General features: G+C 55.9%; 2 protein-coding genes across 14 annotated transcripts in view; one reads left to right on the forward strand and one right to left on the reverse strand.

The window, feature by feature from the left end:
- Positions 1–13,285, reverse strand: G6PD (glucose-6-phosphate dehydrogenase). 8 transcript variants are annotated; one of them, XM_040265493.1, is made up of 14 exons: positions 12,827–13,285; positions 11,849–11,976; positions 5,398–5,487; positions 4,779–4,816; positions 4,596–4,704; positions 3,937–4,154; positions 2,624–2,812; positions 2,413–2,538; positions 2,003–2,096; positions 1,459–1,645; positions 1,125–1,360; positions 958–1,034; positions 761–853; positions 1–630 (listed from the first exon to the last, which is right to left on the reverse strand). In XM_040265493.1, the coding sequence occupies exons 1-14, from the start codon at positions 12,936–12,938 to the stop codon at positions 540–542; spliced, it is 1,788 nt and encodes a 595-aa protein (XP_040121427.1). In that variant the 5' UTR covers positions 12,939–13,285; the 3' UTR covers positions 1–539. The 8 variants fall into 8 exon arrangements, with proteins under 8 accessions (XP_040121427.1, XP_040121428.1, XP_040121429.1 ...); XM_040265494.1 differs by having other exon boundaries at positions 2,624–2,782; positions 12,827–13,275; XM_040265495.1 differs by lacking the exon at positions 12,827–13,285 and adding an exon at positions 12,563–12,689.
- Positions 8,367–16,427, forward strand: part of IKBKG (inhibitor of nuclear factor kappa B kinase regulatory subunit gamma) — a 24,509-nt gene continuing 16,448 nt past the window's right edge. The window contains exon 1 of one of the 6 annotated variants that reach the window (XM_040265524.1): positions 8,367–8,579. The gene's annotated coding sequence lies outside the window, so the exon portion shown is untranslated. Of the gene's footprint in view, positions 8,580–8,840; positions 8,929–9,539; positions 9,702–13,361; positions 13,502–16,427 lie in introns of those variants that run through there. The other 5 variants (XM_040265520.1, XM_040265522.1, XM_040265521.1 and 2 more) reach the window with 5 other exon arrangements.

The following is a 16,427-nucleotide window of genomic DNA, read 5'->3' on the forward strand; positions in this document are numbered from 1 at the left end:
TTTTGCTTTTCCGGTGGTGAGGGTGCCACCTTGGGGTGGGGGTGGGTGTGTGTGGGGGTGAGATGGGGTGGCTGTGGAGTGCTGAGTTATGGTGGGGGAGTCTGGGGGGCACACGGACATTTGGAGGGCCCAGCGCAGGGAGAGCACTGGGCGGCATGGACATCCCTTCCGCGGGGGGGCCAGGAATGTGGAATGGCGCTGAGACTGGGGGTGTGAGGGCCCCATCCCCGGCCTTCTGAGGACCTTGCCCCCGTCTTCCCCAACCAGAGCCCTCCTCTTGATTGTTCCGGGTGGCGGGGGGGCTCAGTCCCGGGGACACAGGCTGGCTGGGGTGGGGTGCGGGTGGGGTCACAGTGCTGGCTGGCCGAGGAATGTGACTGGGCCGAGGGGTGGGTGGACGGGTTGGGGGGTGGCCCCAGCCCGGGGCAGGAATGTGGGGCTGGGGGCGGTGGTCCCGAGTCCTCTGGAGCTAGGTCGGGTTGGGGGGGTGCGGAGCGAGAGAGGTGGGTGGGGCCAGGGCGCACGGGAGGGGGACTGGCTCAGAGCTTGTGGGGGTTCACCCACTTGTAGGTGCCCTCGTACTGGAAACCCACACGCTTCATTAGCTCGTCTGCCTCCACAGGGCCCCGGCTGGCAGGGGGACAAGCGGTGGGGAGCGGTGAGGGAGCCCTGAGCCCCAGGGTCCCCTCTCACCTGCCCCGCCCCCATCACCCCCCATACACACCCCGTCTTGTCCCCCACACCTCCTGCATAGATATACCTGCCGTACACGTAGGGGATTGGCCGGGCCTTCTCGCGTTCGATGTGGTGGAGCAGTGGAGTGAAGATCCTCCAGGCCTCCCGCAGTTCATCACTGAGGGGACAGGGGTGGGGATGGGAGGCCAGTGGGACCACGGAGGGAGGGGGGATGAAGAGGGGGTGGGGGAGAAGGGAGGGGGAGGGGGGGCCTCTCCTCACCTGCGCACGAAGTGCATCTGGCTCCCGCAAAAGACATCCAGGATGAGGCGCTCGTAGGCATCAGGGAGTTTCACATTCTGCGGGCAGGCCACAGGGTGTCACCAAGGTGCTGAGCCCTGCGGAGCCCTGGGCTGCTGCCCCTGCCCAGGAGCCGGGTGGGTGCCCACCTTGTATCGGTTGCCATAGGTCAGGTCAAGCTCCGACTCCTCGGGGTTGAAGAACATGCCAGGCTTCTTGGTCATCATCTTGGTGTACACGGCCTCGTTGGGCTGCACGCGGATTACCAGCTCGTTGCGCTTGCACTGCTGCCGGAAGATGTCCCCGGCCACGTCACGGAACTGCAGGCGCACCTCAGCCTTGCGCTCGTTCAGGGCTTTGCCGCAGCGCAGGATGAAGGGCACCCCTGAGAGGAGATGGGGGATGGACAGAGCTGGCTTTGGGGAGCGCTTGGCCAGCCACAGGGGCCGGCTCCCATCCCCGCGGGCCGGCGGTGCCACCTACCGTCCCAGCGCTCGTTCTCCACGTAGAGGACGGCGGCCGCAAAGGTGGCCGTGGTAGACCCGCGGGGCACCGTGGGGTCATCCAGGTACCCTTTGGTGGCCTCCCCCTCTCCGTTGGGGTTCCCCACATACTGGCCCAGGACCACGTTGCTCGCCTGCACCTCTGAGATACATTTCAACACCTTGACCTGCAGGAAAGCCGGGAAGACAGGCCCCTTGGGTAAAGAGGACGCCGGGCACCAGGGAGCCATGTTAGCGCCCAGGGGTGGCCTTCCTGGATGGGCTAGTGGCTAGTAGCCCCAATAGTCAGGAGGTGTTCCACGTACAGCTTTGCTCCTGCTACCAAAGCCGGGCTTCAGGCTCCATCTTGCAAGGGCCCTCTGGGACCACCTCACGCCACCCTTGCTTCTTCTCCAGGAGAAGCTTGGTTGCATGGCCCTGCCAGTTCTCTGACAGGCTGCCTGTCTCCAGGCCCAGGGCACCTGGTGCTCAGGATGGGTGGCTAGGGAAAGGGGGCTGGGCAGGGAAGGGGCGGCCCCACCCACCTTCTCATCACGCACGTCATCTGAGTCAGTGGAGGCGGGCTTCTCCATGGCCACCAGACACAGCATCTGCAGGAGGTGGTTCTGCATCACGTCCCTGGGGGCAGGAAGGAGTGAGGCGTGAGATCCCTTAGCCCCTCATCTGCCACCTTTCCAGCACTCAGGGCCTCAAACTCAGCCTTCCAGCAACAAGCAGTGAGCTTCCTTCCTGATCCCCAATGTCTGCCAGGTCCCTTTAAGGAAAGGCAGAAGACAGTGACCCCACCCTTTACAGTCCCCACTGACTACTCAGACACTCATGCCGCCCAACTTGAACCTCTGGGTCCAGGAGCCCAGAGCGGGGTGGGGGGACCTGCAGGGGAGTGGGATGGTGCCTGTGCCCACCTCCCTGGATAAGGGAGCCGGGCTCTCACCGGATGATCCCAAATTCATCAAAGTAGCCCCCACGACCCTCAGTGCCAAAGGGCTCTTTGAAGGTGAGGATGACGCAGGCAATGTTGTCCCGGTTCCAAATGGGCCCGAAGATCCTATTGGCAAACCTGGGGGAGGGGCACACGGAAGCTGACTGTGCATCGGAGGCGGGCGGCCCGGGACCCCTAGTCCCCAGCCCCTTCCCCGGCGCACCTCAGAACCATGAGGTTCTGGACCATCTCTTTGCCCAGGTAGTGGTCGATGCGGTAGATCTGGTCCTCATGGAACAGGGAGGCGATGTGGTTGGACAGCTGGTTGGAGCTCTGCAGGTCCTTCCCGAAGGGTTTCTCCACGATGATGCGGTTCCAGCCTCTGTGAGAGCCCAGAACCACATCACCCTTCCTGGGCGGGGGGGGCAGGGCTCAGCATCCCATCCCCGTCCACCCTCCCTTCCCTAGGGAGTGAAGGCAGAGACTCCCCGCCTCCTCTCGGCAGTCAGCTGGGCCAGCCAAGTTTTGCAGGGCTGGGTCTCCTTCAGCCTCTGCCCAGAGGACACCCCTTCTAATTCCCAGCCCTTGGGGCTCGGCTCAAAGCTTCCTCGTAAGCCTTCTAGCCTGACTGGCTAGCGAGTGGGAGGAGCGCCTCCTGCCCTCTGCTCCCTCCTGGCAACACAGGGGTCCTGCGGGGTCTGGGGGTGCCCTGAGCTAGTGGGGAAATAGGGGGAGGGGATGCCAAAGGCATAGCTCCCCCCAGGGGTTTAAACGTGGGGAAGTAAATAAATGTTAGTCGCTCAGTTGTGCCTGACTCTCTACGACCCCATGGACTGCAGCCCACCAGGCTCCTCTGTCCACGAGATTTTCCAGGCAAGGATACTGGAGTGGGTTGCCACGTCCTTCTCCAAGGGATCTTCCTCAAGCAGGGATCAAACCTGGGTCTCCTGAACTGCAGTCAGATGCTTTACAGACTGAGCTACAAGGAAAGCCTCCTTTATCCTAAGGGAGAGTTAATGTGGCCATTCCACATCCAAACGTGGGACAAAGTGAAACAGACATGGCCCTGGATTGGGGGACATAAACAAGCACGCAGGAGCTACTGCGTCACAGGAAGCAGGGTTCCCATGGAGCAACACCGCCCCCTGGTGGTGGTCGAGGGGACCGTGGGAAGTGCCGAGAGCCGAAGTCGGCAGCAGTTTAAAAAAAAGTTTCGTGGAGCAACACTGCCACCTTGTGGTGTTAGTCGGGACTGCTGCCAGGGACAGTGGGATTTTTGCGGAGCTGACCCTAAGGGTCTATATAGGGATCTGGATGGTAAATACGGGTGCGAGCACTTTTGGGAAACTTCCAGAAACGGAAAATGCCCATTCTCTGCAGACTGAATTCACGGAAGTAACAAACCAGGGGCATCTATCTTTTTCAGACTCCCTAGACCGGTTGGCCCTGGGGGTTCTGCTCAGCTTGCTGGGGCAGGTCACACCAGGGTAGGGCATACCCTTGAGGCAGGAAGGGAGGGAGAAAGATCAGCCTTACGTCTGGCTCATGCAGGTCTCGTGGATGTTTTTGGTGACAGCCTCATAGACAGTCGGGGGCAAGGCCAAGTAGAAGAGGCGGTTGGTCTGTGTGCCCTGGTGAAGGGCATTTATGTGGCTGTTGAGGCGCTCGTAGGAGGCAGTGTCATCATACTGGCCAGCCACGTAGGAGTTGCGGGCAAAGAACTCCTCCAGCTTGGACTTCTCCTCCGGGGTAGCCTGGGCAACATGGACACAAGCATCTTGGCCCCCTGCCCTTGTTCTCCTATGAGCCCATAGGCAGAGCAGGCTTCCTGAGGGGTCAGCCATCCTAGCCTCGCACTGGGGTCACTCATAGCTCTAGCATGCCCACGGGGGTGGGGGGTGGGGGCCTCAATGCCGTAAGACAGAAGCCGGAGTCCAGCAAACTGGGATCTGGGAGAAAGCTCTCTCTCCAAAGTTATGCCACCTACATACCATGTGTTGAGAGAAGGCAGGCATCTCCATGTTTGAGAGGTCACAGGGTACAGTGGGAAGGAAGTGGTAAGCCCAAGTCACAGGGGGCTGGGAGGTGCCAGGGAGGGGGTGGCCTGGCATAGGAGGGGTGGGACGAAGGGCCTCTGTGATGGGATGGGGTGGTGGTGGTGTGTGCCACCTGCCAAGACCCCAGAAACCACTCACTTTGAAGAAGGGCTCGCTCTGCTTGCGGATGTCAGCCACTGTGAGGCGGGAGCGGGCATAGCCCACGATGTAGGTGTCTTCGGGCAAAAGGCCATCCCGGAACAGCCACCTGAGGGCAGAGCATGGCTGTGGCAAGGGCGAGGGGGCGTGGAGCCACAGGGGGCAGTGGGGACACAGGCTTACCAGATGGTGGGGTAGATCTTCTTCTTGGCCAGGTCCCCCTGCGACAGAGAAACAGGCGTGGTTAGGAGCTGAGGACACGCCCCAGATCACCCCCACGGGGGAGACCTGTGCACGTTTGTCCTGCCTCCTGTGTATAGACTGAGCCGCTTGAACTGGGGCCCAGTCTAGCCCTTGACCCTGGCCTGGAGTGCCCGCACATTGCTGGGGGGCACCTTAAGGGAAAGAGACCTCACGCTGGCCAGGATGTACTCCATTAACCCACTGGTCCCACGAGCCACAGACTCATCTTGTGGTTGAATGGGCAAAACCAAAGCCAACACAAGAAGCCCACTTCTAAAGAACTCATGGGCTAAAGAAAACCCTAGACTCACTGGAACTGAATGGCATTGGAAGTAGCACACGACAAAACTGAGGCATGACTTTAATTGCTTATGTTAGAAAAAAAAAAAGAATGGCTCGAAGCTGATGAACTCAGCATTCAGCTGAAAAAGTTCGAAAAAGGACCATCCATCGTTGCTCGGTTGTGTCCGACTCTTTGCGACCCCATGGACTGCAGCCTGTCAGGCTCTACTGTCCATGGAATGCTCCAGGCAAGAATACTGGAGTGGGTAGCCGTTACCTCCTCCAGGAGATCTTCCTGGCTCAGGGACTGAACCCGAGTCTCCTGCATTGCAGGCAGATTCTTTACTACTGAGCCACCAGGGAAGCCCTAGAAAAAGGACAGTAGAATTTAAAAGCCAAACAAATCACAAGGCAGGAAACACTGCAAAGTAAAAATGAATAAAATGGAAAACAAGCCAAAAGAACAGCTCAACAAAGCCCCATCTTGGTATTTGAAAAAGACTAATTAATTCAAACAGTCCCCTGGGAAAGATTGCTTTTTAAAAAGGCACCAAGAATCACGGGGGCAGTGGGACAAAACTACTGACAGGAAAGACCACAGAGGGTTTTGTGAATGACCTTATCCCACATCTGATAAGTTACATGAAATGGACACTTTTCTGGACAATTCCAACATACCACAATGGAGTGAGTGACCTGGGGAGGCAATGGTCATTAAGGAGACAGGATGGCGTTCACACCCTTCCCAGCAAGCCCAGCCTGGCCCCTGACAATCGTCCCTGACAGAGACAGCTCTGCCAACAGGTCTCACAAAATGCCACGGAGACTGCCATTCAGGGAGTGTTTGCCAAGCCACGTGGTGGCCCCAGGACCCTGCAGCCAGGGCACACAGGTCTCATCCATGAACACAGATACAAGTGCAAACAATTCTGCAGGAGATACCAGCAAACCCAAACCTGCAACGTCAAACATGGAGTATGTCCAAACTAAGTTGGGATCATCCTGCAAGTGAAAGCTTGGTTTGATATTGAAAAGAAAAAAAAAATCATTAACATTCACTACATGAACAGATTAGAGGAAAAAAGCTCTAAGCCATATGTCTACTCTTTTAGAGTTTTTAATCTAGGTACCTTGTTAAAACTTACCAGATGGAGATTAAATGTTCCAGAAAATTTCAACACCTAGCATGATAGGACCTCTTCCCAGACTAGGCATAAAAGGGAACTTGCTCACCTTGCTAAGCAGACCCTGTTAAAAACTCCACAAACATCATATGCTGTAGGGAAAGGTTGAAATAATCCTCTTTCAACAACCAGGAGCAAGAAAAGAGGGCCTGTCTTCGGCTCTTTACTCAACACCCCACCAGAAGCCCCGCCAGCAGCAGGCAGAGAACAAGACACACGACAAGGTGGGGAAGGAAGTGTCACGCAGGTCTGGTCTCTAGCTGACCACCTGTCCATTTAAAAAAGGAAAACCACTTGAAACCAAGCTTTATGCAAATTATTACAATTAATAAGATTTTAGGTTTGAAAAAGTTAATAGGAGTAGAAACAGATTTCTTAGCTAGGACACAGAGCGCAGTACTAGAAAAATGGATGAATGAAGGCTTGAGCAAAATTAGAAACTCCTGGTCATCATAAGACACTATTAAGAAGATGAATTGGGAAAAAAACACAAGATGAATAGATAAGCCACAGACTGGGAGAACACATTCACCAGACGTAGTATCTAGAGTATATAGCCCACTCCCCTCGATATTGTGAAATGTGTTAAATGCCACTGGTTAGTACACTTGAACGTGGTTAAAAAGGTCAATTAAAAAGAAAAAAACCCACCCTACAACAAAACAAGAAAAGAATTCAAGATCGGTAAAGGCTTGACCACATACTTCACAACAAGAAAAATCAATGGTTACTTAACACACAAGAAAGTGGTCAAGATGACCAGTTGTCACAAAAATACAAATTAAACCACAATGAGATCCAGCTTGACCTTCACCAGGTTGTAATCTGAAAAAACTAACCCCATCTGGTGTTGGAGGTGGTGTGGAGCGAACACTTGCACTAGGGTTCACAGCAGCCATAATTCCCAATAGCCCTGAGCTGGGACACAGTGAAAGGCCATCAACGGGGGATGGACAAGCTGGATATCCACACAGTGGGACACCCACTCGGCAACACCAAGGGATGAGCCAGGGGGATTCCCTGGTGGTCCAGTGGTTAGGACTCCACCACAGGGGGTTGAGGGTTTGATCCCTGGTAGGGGAACTAAGATCCTGCAAGCCATGCAGGGGGCAAGAACAAAGATTACAAACCAAGAAAAAGGGTTGAGCCAGTGGCCTACTCAACACAAGCAATTCTCAGAACCAGTATGCTGGACACACAAGACTCAACACCCTGAGTTCATTTAAGGGAAGCTTTAGAAAAGGCAAAGCAGCCACAGTGACAGAAGTGAGAGTCCAGAGCAGGAGGTGGACTGGCTGGGGAGATGGAAACGTTGTCTCTGGTTATAAAGGTCAGAACCGATTGGACAGAGAAGATGTCTTTCGATGTGTGCCAATGTTGCCTACAAATAAAAAGACTGAAAAGAACAACTGAGCAGATGGCGGGCAGTGCTTGCTGTTGACCATGTGAAACTTTCCAAGATAATGGCAAGTGTGTGAAGACACAGCAACTGTGAGCAACAACATTGTCATCCCACGAAGTCACCCAGTCCCTTCTCTCCAGGCCGGTTTAGCTGCCATAGCCACGGCTACCTGCTTGCTTTTGGTGACCTGACAAAGGAATTCTCCACTCTGAGTGGAAGAGGTGGTGAGCCTGGGCATGGCCTGGGTGAAGAGCAGGTGCCCTTTTATGCCCCCTGCCCTGTCATCAGTGAGGGCTGCTGGGCAGAGCTGCTAGACTCGCCCCGGGTAGGAAAACCAACTCCAGGGGTGAGGACCTGAGTCTTCAGGGCAAAATGACCCTTTAGGAGTCATGTCAGCACTGGACGCAGTCACATCTGTGGACTGTTGCAGAGAGGAGCCACAGGACCAGAACCGATTGCAATCCGCACCCCTAGACGGGCCATGAGGACGGTAGTTGGGGAGCTACCAGGTGGGCGAGTCCTCCCCTGGCTGGGGGCGAGGGGGGCCACTTTTGAGGCTAGCATGCTCAATCCCCATTTGTGGCTTCACCTTCCGTCTCCTGGGCTGAGCCAACATCTGCACGTGGACAAGTCTGCTCCGGCCCAGGTCTTGGCTAGTGCCCAGCCCACACAGGCCAGTGTCTCTCCGCCACCTCCGGGCTCTAGCGGAACCTGGAGTGCTCCAGTGGGTGGTTCCCAAACCAGGGTGCCCTGTGTTGCAGCCTCTGCCCCCTGTCTGCCAGCCACTTAGAACTGATTGCTGAAGGCTCTGGAGCAGGGCCCCCTCCTGCCGGCCACCTTCCCTGGGAAGCCTGGAGATAACAGCGCCTCAAGGTCAGTCACTGATCCCCGGCTGGGGTCTCCCTGGAGCCCAGCTGCAACCCCTGTGGCCCCTCTCCTTCCAGTGCCCAGCAGTGCCCGCTTTCCGCTGCCCCCCTCCTGTTGTGGGGCTCCAGCAGGAGAAGCCATCAGTCCCCTGTTGGTGGGCACCTCCTGGACCAGAGAAATGTTTGCTTCAGGTCAAATTCCAGTGGGCTAGTGTCCTGTCTGCTGAGTCACGGTGCCCTACACCCGACTGCCCTCACCGGTCCCTTTGGGATTAGCAAGGAGTGGAACCTGCTCGCCTTGTTCAGCTCAGCCCTGCCACCAGCAGCCTGAGTCACTCACCCAAGGGAGGAGTGAGGTAGGACCCAGACGGGGGCAGGGGCACAGAGGGCTAGGAGGCCCCCCTACCCAGCAGCCTGGGCCTGGTTGCACTGCCGGAGGTAACGTGGGCCGAGAGCACAGTGCTCGTGGGGTCTGGAGGAGTCTGGGGCCACATGGTGACTTAGCAGCAGGAGCAGGGCCTGCTGCAGATTTCCAGCCACCTGCATCTGGCCTGCCAGCACCCCGATCTTATCTCAAGTCTCCAGTTTGATGAGCCCTTGGTCTCGCAGGATGTTAGGGCGGAGCATGTGACAGTAGAAGTTGAGAGGCCGGGCAGGGGTGGGCTCTATCCCCCTCGAGGCAAGATCTGCCTGGCCTCCCTCCTGGGCCGCGGGGCTCATGACTCATCAGCCCTTTGGGGGAGTGCCAGAGTCACCGTGACACAGCAGGAATCTTATCGCCCCAGGAGGGGAGGCGGCCCAGAAGCACCCCCTGAGGAGAGAGGGCCCGGGTCCTCCAGCTCAGCCCTGGTGGGACCCTGTCTCTTGGATGGGCCCTGGAGCACTCATCGAGCCCATGGCCCAGATGGGGAAACTGAGGCCCAGAGGCAAAGACCGCCCTGCAGAACCTGCACTGAGCCACTTCTGCCCGAGGGGGCTCCTTGGCCTGTTCTTTCTCTCATCTCAATCACTCTGTTTCCACTGGGGGTTAGAGTGGCTCCAGCCTGGCAGGCCCAGGGTTCCTCTCTCAACACTGGTCTGGAAGGAGAAACGGGGTTCCTGGGTTCCAGAGGCCTCCGGACCAGGTCCTGTAAGTACGTCCACTGAGGGTGGGAGTCCGGAGGAGGGAGTAGGGAGCGGCTGCAGCTACAAGGCCATCAGGTAACTCCTCAGGCTGGCCTTTGGACGGGGCGGAACCTGGGCGCGTGGGTGTGGGTTGGCCAAAGCCGGCAGGGAGGAGAGGGGTGGAGGACAGCTCATCCTTTTTGGAGTTGCAGGCTCCACTCCGAGGCCCTGGTTCTGCGGGCCTTGGTGCCTCCCAAGGCCTGGGGTGTGAAGGCCTGGCAGTGTTTGCTGTCACATGCACTCACCTTCAGGCCCAGCCCCCAGGCACGGCTCCCACAGTGGGGGGTGGGGGGGCCTCAGGGCAGGTGCCTGCTGTGCTGTGAACTCCTTGGTCTCCCAGAGTAACAGGTTTGTGCCGCCTGCCTGCCTCCCTCCCACATATCCCAGCAGGAAGGGGAGAAACAAAACAACAGAAAAAACAGGCTCTACTTCGGAGGCCCTGGTACTCCCCCCCCTCTCCCGCCCTGCTGGCTGCAGCCGGCACTTCCCCTTTCTGCCCTAGAAGCCTCTGCTGATTGCTCTTGGAACAGAGAAGAGCAAAGGGGAACTACTCTGGTTGCAAAGAAACAGTGTTGCCCAATGCCAAGGCCACCACACGTGAAGGCAGGGAGGAGTCACCAAATCAGCTCAGCAGAACCCTGGGGCCCCTTGGTGCTCCAAAGACTTCCACTGCCAAGTGGAGACTGTGGGGTTGAGAGAGGAGGAGACACTTGGCCCAGGCCACAGAACACACTGGGATGCTCTCACTGAGGTGTTTAATTGGAGTTGAGGGTCTAGGGTCATAGGCAATTTACTGAGGCCGGGGACCCTCTGCTGGAGTGTCTTGGGACAGGCTGAGATGCGGATGGGGGAAGGAGGAAAAATAATCCTGAGTAACTTTCTTTGTCAACCTATTTCTTGGACCAACTCTGAGGTGTTAAGCTTTCTGGTGCCTCGAGGGACAAGGCTGGGGCCAAGGTGGGGGCTAAGGCGCCCCCTTTGTGCCCCTCCTGGGCATCCTACAGTCTTGGGGTGATAAGACGGTCAGGGGAGAGTTTCGGACAGCCTTCCCTTCCCTCCAGCAGCACAGCCCTCCTCACCCACAAAGCCCCCTGCCCTGCATTCTGGCTCTTCTTCCAAGTTTTGACCAGAATCACACAATTGGCAGGAAACACGTTCTGCAAAGGGCGGTGGCCTGTTATGGTACATGAATGAAGAACTGAATTCCTCCAGACCTGAGGGGACAGGGGTGTGGAAGGGACATAGAGACCATGCCTGCCCTATCAAGAGCTCACTCGCTTGGTAGAACTCTCGCTTCAGGTTTATACAGTAAGTCACCACCAGAGATGCTCGTAATCCTGGGGAGCAGATTCTTGGTCTCATCCAGGATGAAGAGTTTCCCTTTGAGATGAAACATCAACAGCGTTCCAGCCCTTTCTCATGTCTTGCCCCTGGGTCGATCTTATTTCCACGTGGCACATGGAGAGAGTGCTTTTAGTTGGGGGGGCTGGTCATGGCTCTCCGAGGACCCACCCACCCATCCTTTCATGTTGGAACATGTATGGTAAGAACACTCTGTTTCTGCCTTTGCTTCTAGTCTCTGGCCTTTCTCATCACAGCAAAGTGGCAGTTCCACTGGCTGGACAATGGGGCTGGTCTCAGCTCCTCGGGAGGCCTTAGAAGTCGGGGCAAAGAGATGGGGTTTCAAGAAGGGTCAAGTGTGTGTCTTTGGGGGCCCTGAGGGTAGACAGACAAGGTAGAGATCGGGCCCTGGATCCTACCTCTGGCACTGACTGTGTGACATCTGTAAAGTCAGAAACATGTTTGGAAAACACCCTTCTGGAATGCACTGCTTCCCCTGTTTACCTCTCTGTCTCCCCTGTGGAGGAGGAAGTCCAACCAGACAGTCCCGAAGGGCCTCCCAGCTCCAGGACAGAGGTCTACACTCAATGGCTACACACGGACTCCAGAAATGCCTCATGGTGTGTGTACACTGGGTGGTAATGGGTTGACAGCGGCTCCTGAGCAGGGGCAAGAGCCCGAGGGGCCCAACTGTAAGCAGTTGGGAAAGCACAGGCACTGTGAGGTCCCTTCTGCTGCGTTTAAGCTGTGGGCTTGGTAGGGGAGACTCACCGATGCACCCATGATGATAAAGATGTGCGTATCGGCCTGATGGAAGTCATCACCCTGGTACAGCTCTTCTCGCAGGATCCCGCACACCTGGGTCCGGCTCAGAGCCACCTGCTCTGCCATGGCACTCTCTAGTGAAAGAAAAACTCAGTTGACAAGGCAGGAGCTGAGAAGAGCACTGAGAAGCTAGCCCCTTTCTGGAGGAGTCCTTTGGGCTCTCCTCCAGCATATGTTTCATTACTGAAACCACTGACTGGGAATACCTGGGGAGCAGGATGTTCGGGAAACTAGAAACTGCTGGCCCTGGGCTTCGGCCATCCTCTCTGGGCAACCTTCTTCTGTGGTGTATATTACAAAATGACCCAAAGCATTACTGGATTCTTACTAGGGCCTCAGCTCTGGGGCGACTGAGTAAAACGCCGCTGGTGCAGCGTACGATCTGCCTAAGACCATGTCGCCCAGGATGCAGGCAGAAACTCCACAATGAGCTGGAGCGTGCGAGGTAGTGCAGCCGATGGGAGTGTCGCTCCAGCCCTCTTCCTGCCACGCTGGGCAGACCCCCGGCAAGTCCCTGGCCCTCTCGAAGTCTCCGTCTCCTCGGGGGTCCCATGAGGGCAATGCAGGGTACCAGATCGGTTAGGCCCTCTGGATTTTGCCCCGTTCTAAAGTTTGGGCAATCAAAGTGCCTCGTAGCGCCGCGACCGCCCACTCGGTTACCTGTGCTTCGTTGCTCTCGCCAGTCACACTCGCAGACCCCAAGTCCCGGGCCGTTTCCCGGGGCTGAGCCCCGCCGGCCCATTTAACCGGCGGGGGCGGGAACCTGGGCTGAGCTGACCGGCCTCAGGCGAGATACGGGGGTGTGGCCTCGTGGGGCGGGGAAGGTCGAGGGCGCGGGCAGGTGCGTGCGCATCCCGGCCAGGCCGGGCCCCCCCGCCCCCCCCGTGGAGGCCCCAGCCCTGGCCCGCCCTGCCCCTCGAGCACCTTCTCCGGCCGCTGAGCTGCGGGCCGCCTGTTGTCTCGGCTGCGGCTGTGCCGTGTCCCCGCTACCTCGCGAGTTCGCCTGCAGCTCCCCGCAGCTCGCCCGTGTCCCCATCCCTGGCCCGACCCCGCCCCTAGAGTCCGGCTGTTGGCCCAGGGCCCCGGGGAGGTCCTGCGTGCTCGCGCGGGCCTCCACTTCCGCCAGCTGCTTGACCCTGCCCTTCGACCCTGTTGGTGGGTGGGGTCTTCTGCAGCTCCGTCCCCTCGCCGGACCGGTCGCCGGAGCAGGTCAAATCAGCCCTATTTGATAACAGCCTCGTTGTGGTTCCAACCCTAGCGGGAAGGGGGACGGCCCTGCCAGAGAGACAAGGGGGAATGCAGGTCGCGACGCTAATTACTGGGGAATGCCCCGCGGGCCAACCAAGGCTGGCGGGTTCAGGTTTCCGCTTTGGGCAGCCTCTCTCTCATCTTCCGCCGGCCGGCCAGGCAGGGCGGGACCTGAGCGTTTTACTTCCGGATCCGACAGCTTAGGCACCGGAAGCCGGAAGTGAGAAGTTGGCAGAGGGAGAAGGGAAGGGCTACAGCGGAACTCGGACTTTCTCGGAGCGCCGGGGGTCCGAGGAACGCTCGAGGCCCGCCGTTCCCGCCCTTCTCACGTCGGACCGACTCAGCTGACAGGTGTGGCCCTCTTCCGAAGACAGGGTACCATCGGTGGGCGTTCTGCCGCCTCCGACATCCCCTCCCCGGATGACCAGGCTTCCCCGTCCTGTTCGGCCCAGCCGGGTTCTGCTGCGCACTTCCAGAGCACCCGCGGAGGCAGGCCGATTGAGGACTCAGGTTACTTTGGCGGCGAGCGGGTTTGTTTCCGCCTCTCTTTCCTCCGCCAGCGCCGAGTCTGACCACACCCCTAGTTTGTGAATGACTCTTCTAGGTCGGAGACATTTTCTGTTCATCATCTGTGCATTTCAGGTTAAAGTTCTTTAAAAAGGCGTTAAATATGACTTGCCAGCTAAATATCTTACCTCATGTGCATCATTTTGCTCCTTTGCAAAACGATGAATGTCTCCCGGACCTCGTATCATTTCTGTGACTTGAGGATGAATGGGCCATCCTGACATGTTCGAGGAACTCAGTAACGAGGCCGCTATACCTGGAGTAGAGTGAGCGAGGGAATGCTTAGAGTGGGAGCCGGTTTGATTCCTGGGTTGGGAAGACCCGCTGGAGAAGGGATAGGCTACCCACTCCAGTATTCTTGGGCTGCCCTGGTGGCTCAGCTGGTAAAGAATCCGCCTGCAATGTGGGAGACCTGGGTTCGATCCCTGGGTTGGGAAGATCCCCTGGAGAAGGGAAAGGCTATCCCCTCCAGTATTCTGGCCTGGAGAATTCCATACAGTCCATAGGGTCCCAAAGATTTGGACACAGCTGAGCGACTTTCACTTTAATGGGAGAACAGATAGCGCATGGCCTTGTAGGTGGTGGTAGGGAGTTTAGGTTTTAAACTATCGGCAATGAGGAACCGTGGTAGGGATCCCAGCAGAGGAGAGATGTGATCAGAATCACTTTTCAGGCTGACTGGTCTGGCGCGGTGGGGAGAACTGACTATGGGGGCGGCACATGTAGGAGCCGGGTGACTTTTAGGAGGTTATTACAATAATTACCTGAATAGTGATGTTGCTCTTATCATTTTATTGTGTAAAATTTCAAAGGCGTAGAAAAGTGTAATAGTCTAGTAAATTCAATGTACTCACTTCCCAGCTTCAACAGTTATCAGCTGGTGGATATTTTTAATTCATACTCCTCAAAAACAGCTTTGTTGACATATAATTCACATACCTCGCAAATCACCCATTTAAAGTATACAGTTCACTGGTTTTTCACTGCATTCACAGACTTGCACAACTATCACCATTAATTCCAGAACATTTTCATCACTCCAAAAAGAAACCCCATGAACTTCAGCCATCACTCTCACCACCCCATCTACCCCTGCTCTAAGCATCCACTAGTCTTTCTGTGTATGTATTTACCTATTCTGGACATTTCATGTAAATGGAGTCATAATACATGGTCTTCTGTGAGTTGTTTCTTTTTATTAGCATAATGTTGCAGCATGGGAATGTACTAGATTTTGTCTGTTCATCAGTTGATAAACATCTGGGTCATTTTCACTGTGACTGTTTGGAGTAATGCTGCTACCAACATTCCTGTGCGGACATGAGTTTTCATTTCTTTCAGGTAGATACCTAGCAGTTCACCCATTATTTAGAACCAAATCCCAGACTCCATTTGATTTCTTTCAATAAAAATTTCCGTGTGCATCTCTAAGAAATGAGTTTGAAAGAAACATAACCACACCAGCACTATCACATGTAAAATAGTACCATTACCTGCTAAGTGTCATCAAATAAATTCTAAGGTACATCTTGACAGGATTTCCTGATGAATCTGACATGAGCTGTGAGACAGATGGGACTCAAGAAGGACTTGAAGGTTTTGTCCTGCCAACTAGAGCATGGGTTAGCCATCTGTTGATAACAAGGAAGGCCATGAGTGGAACGGGCTACAGTTTTGAGTCTGGATGGAATTAGTACTGGAGTGACTGAAATTAGAGAAAAGGTCCCAGGACAGAGCCCTAGGGCATGACCACATGAAGGGCTGGGTTGATGAAGATGGGCCAGTAAAAGCCTGAGAGAGAGCAGCCAGTGAGGTAGGCAGGAAACCAGTAGAGTGGGCTGTTCTGGAATCAGGGATCAGTGATCCATCAGATACTGCTAATGGGTTAGTAGGGTGTTCAGTGAAGCATCAGTGTAATAGTGAAATGTCCAAGCTCGTCTGGTGTTCAAGTCTCTGGCTGCAGCTCAGGCCCTACTGGAAACTTCTCTTGTGATTAGCTTCCTCTTCATGTAGCCAGTCTTCTTGGGCAGGCCTTAAAAGGGCTCCAGGTTGATGCTGTCTGGCGTAGACTCCCTCTCTGTACTCCAGGTCACAAGAGAACACAAATGGCTCAGCCTTTCTCTGCCTCCCTGCCTTCATCTGTGAGCCCAGGCCCTGCTTTCAGCTGTCTCAGTGCACGTCAAACGTGGGATGATCCGCTTTAGCCCTTCTGTTCCAAAGAACACTCACCAGGCTCCGAGTGATCTCTGTGAAGACCCTCTTACTTGGTGTATGGATTTCCTAAGGTTGCTGTAAGAGATAGCAACCCTAGGAAGTGGGGGCGGGGGTTTAAAACAACGGAAGTTTATCCTTTCCTGGCTCTGGAGACCAAGAGCCTGAGGTCAAGGTGTTGGTAAGGCTGTGCTTCCTTCGGAGGCTCCAGGGCAGGGTCCTTTGGGCTTTGTCCAGCCTGTGGGGGCTTCAGGTGTCCCTGGGCTTGTGACCACATCCCTCTTGTCTCTGCCTCTATTTTCACGTGGTGTCTCTTCTGTGTCTCATAAGGACACTTGTTGGATTTAGGGCCTTTCTCATCCAGGATTATCTTATCTCCAGATCCTTAATTTTATCGCATCTGCAAAGACCCTTTTCCGCAGTTCACAGTCACAGGTTCTGGGTGTCATAAGGTATGTAGTAAGGTATGTCACATGGACATACCTTATTGGGGGTTATC

Source organism: Oryx dammah, unplaced genomic scaffold (assembly GCF_014754425.2).
Source record: "Oryx dammah isolate SB20612 unplaced genomic scaffold, SCBI_Odam_1.1 HiC_scaffold_23, whole genome shotgun sequence".
Classification (NCBI taxonomy): domain Eukaryota; kingdom Metazoa; phylum Chordata; class Mammalia; order Artiodactyla; family Bovidae; genus Oryx; species Oryx dammah.

Excerpts from the sequence above, each read along its gene's own strand:
- G6PD (XM_040265493.1), bottom strand. The coding sequence starts at position 12,938 with ATGGGGACACGGGCGAGCTGCGGGGAGCTGCAGGCGAACTCGCGAGGT. Across the intron at positions 11,977-12,826 it reads CAGCTCAGCGGCCGGAGAAG|AGAGTGCCATGGCAGAGCAG; the intron begins GTGCTCGAGGGG and ends TTCTTTCACTAG. Across the intron at positions 4,817-5,397 it reads AGGAAGATCTCCTGGAGGAG|GGGGACCTGGCCAAGAAGAA; the intron begins GTAACGGCTACC and ends TCTCTGTCGCAG.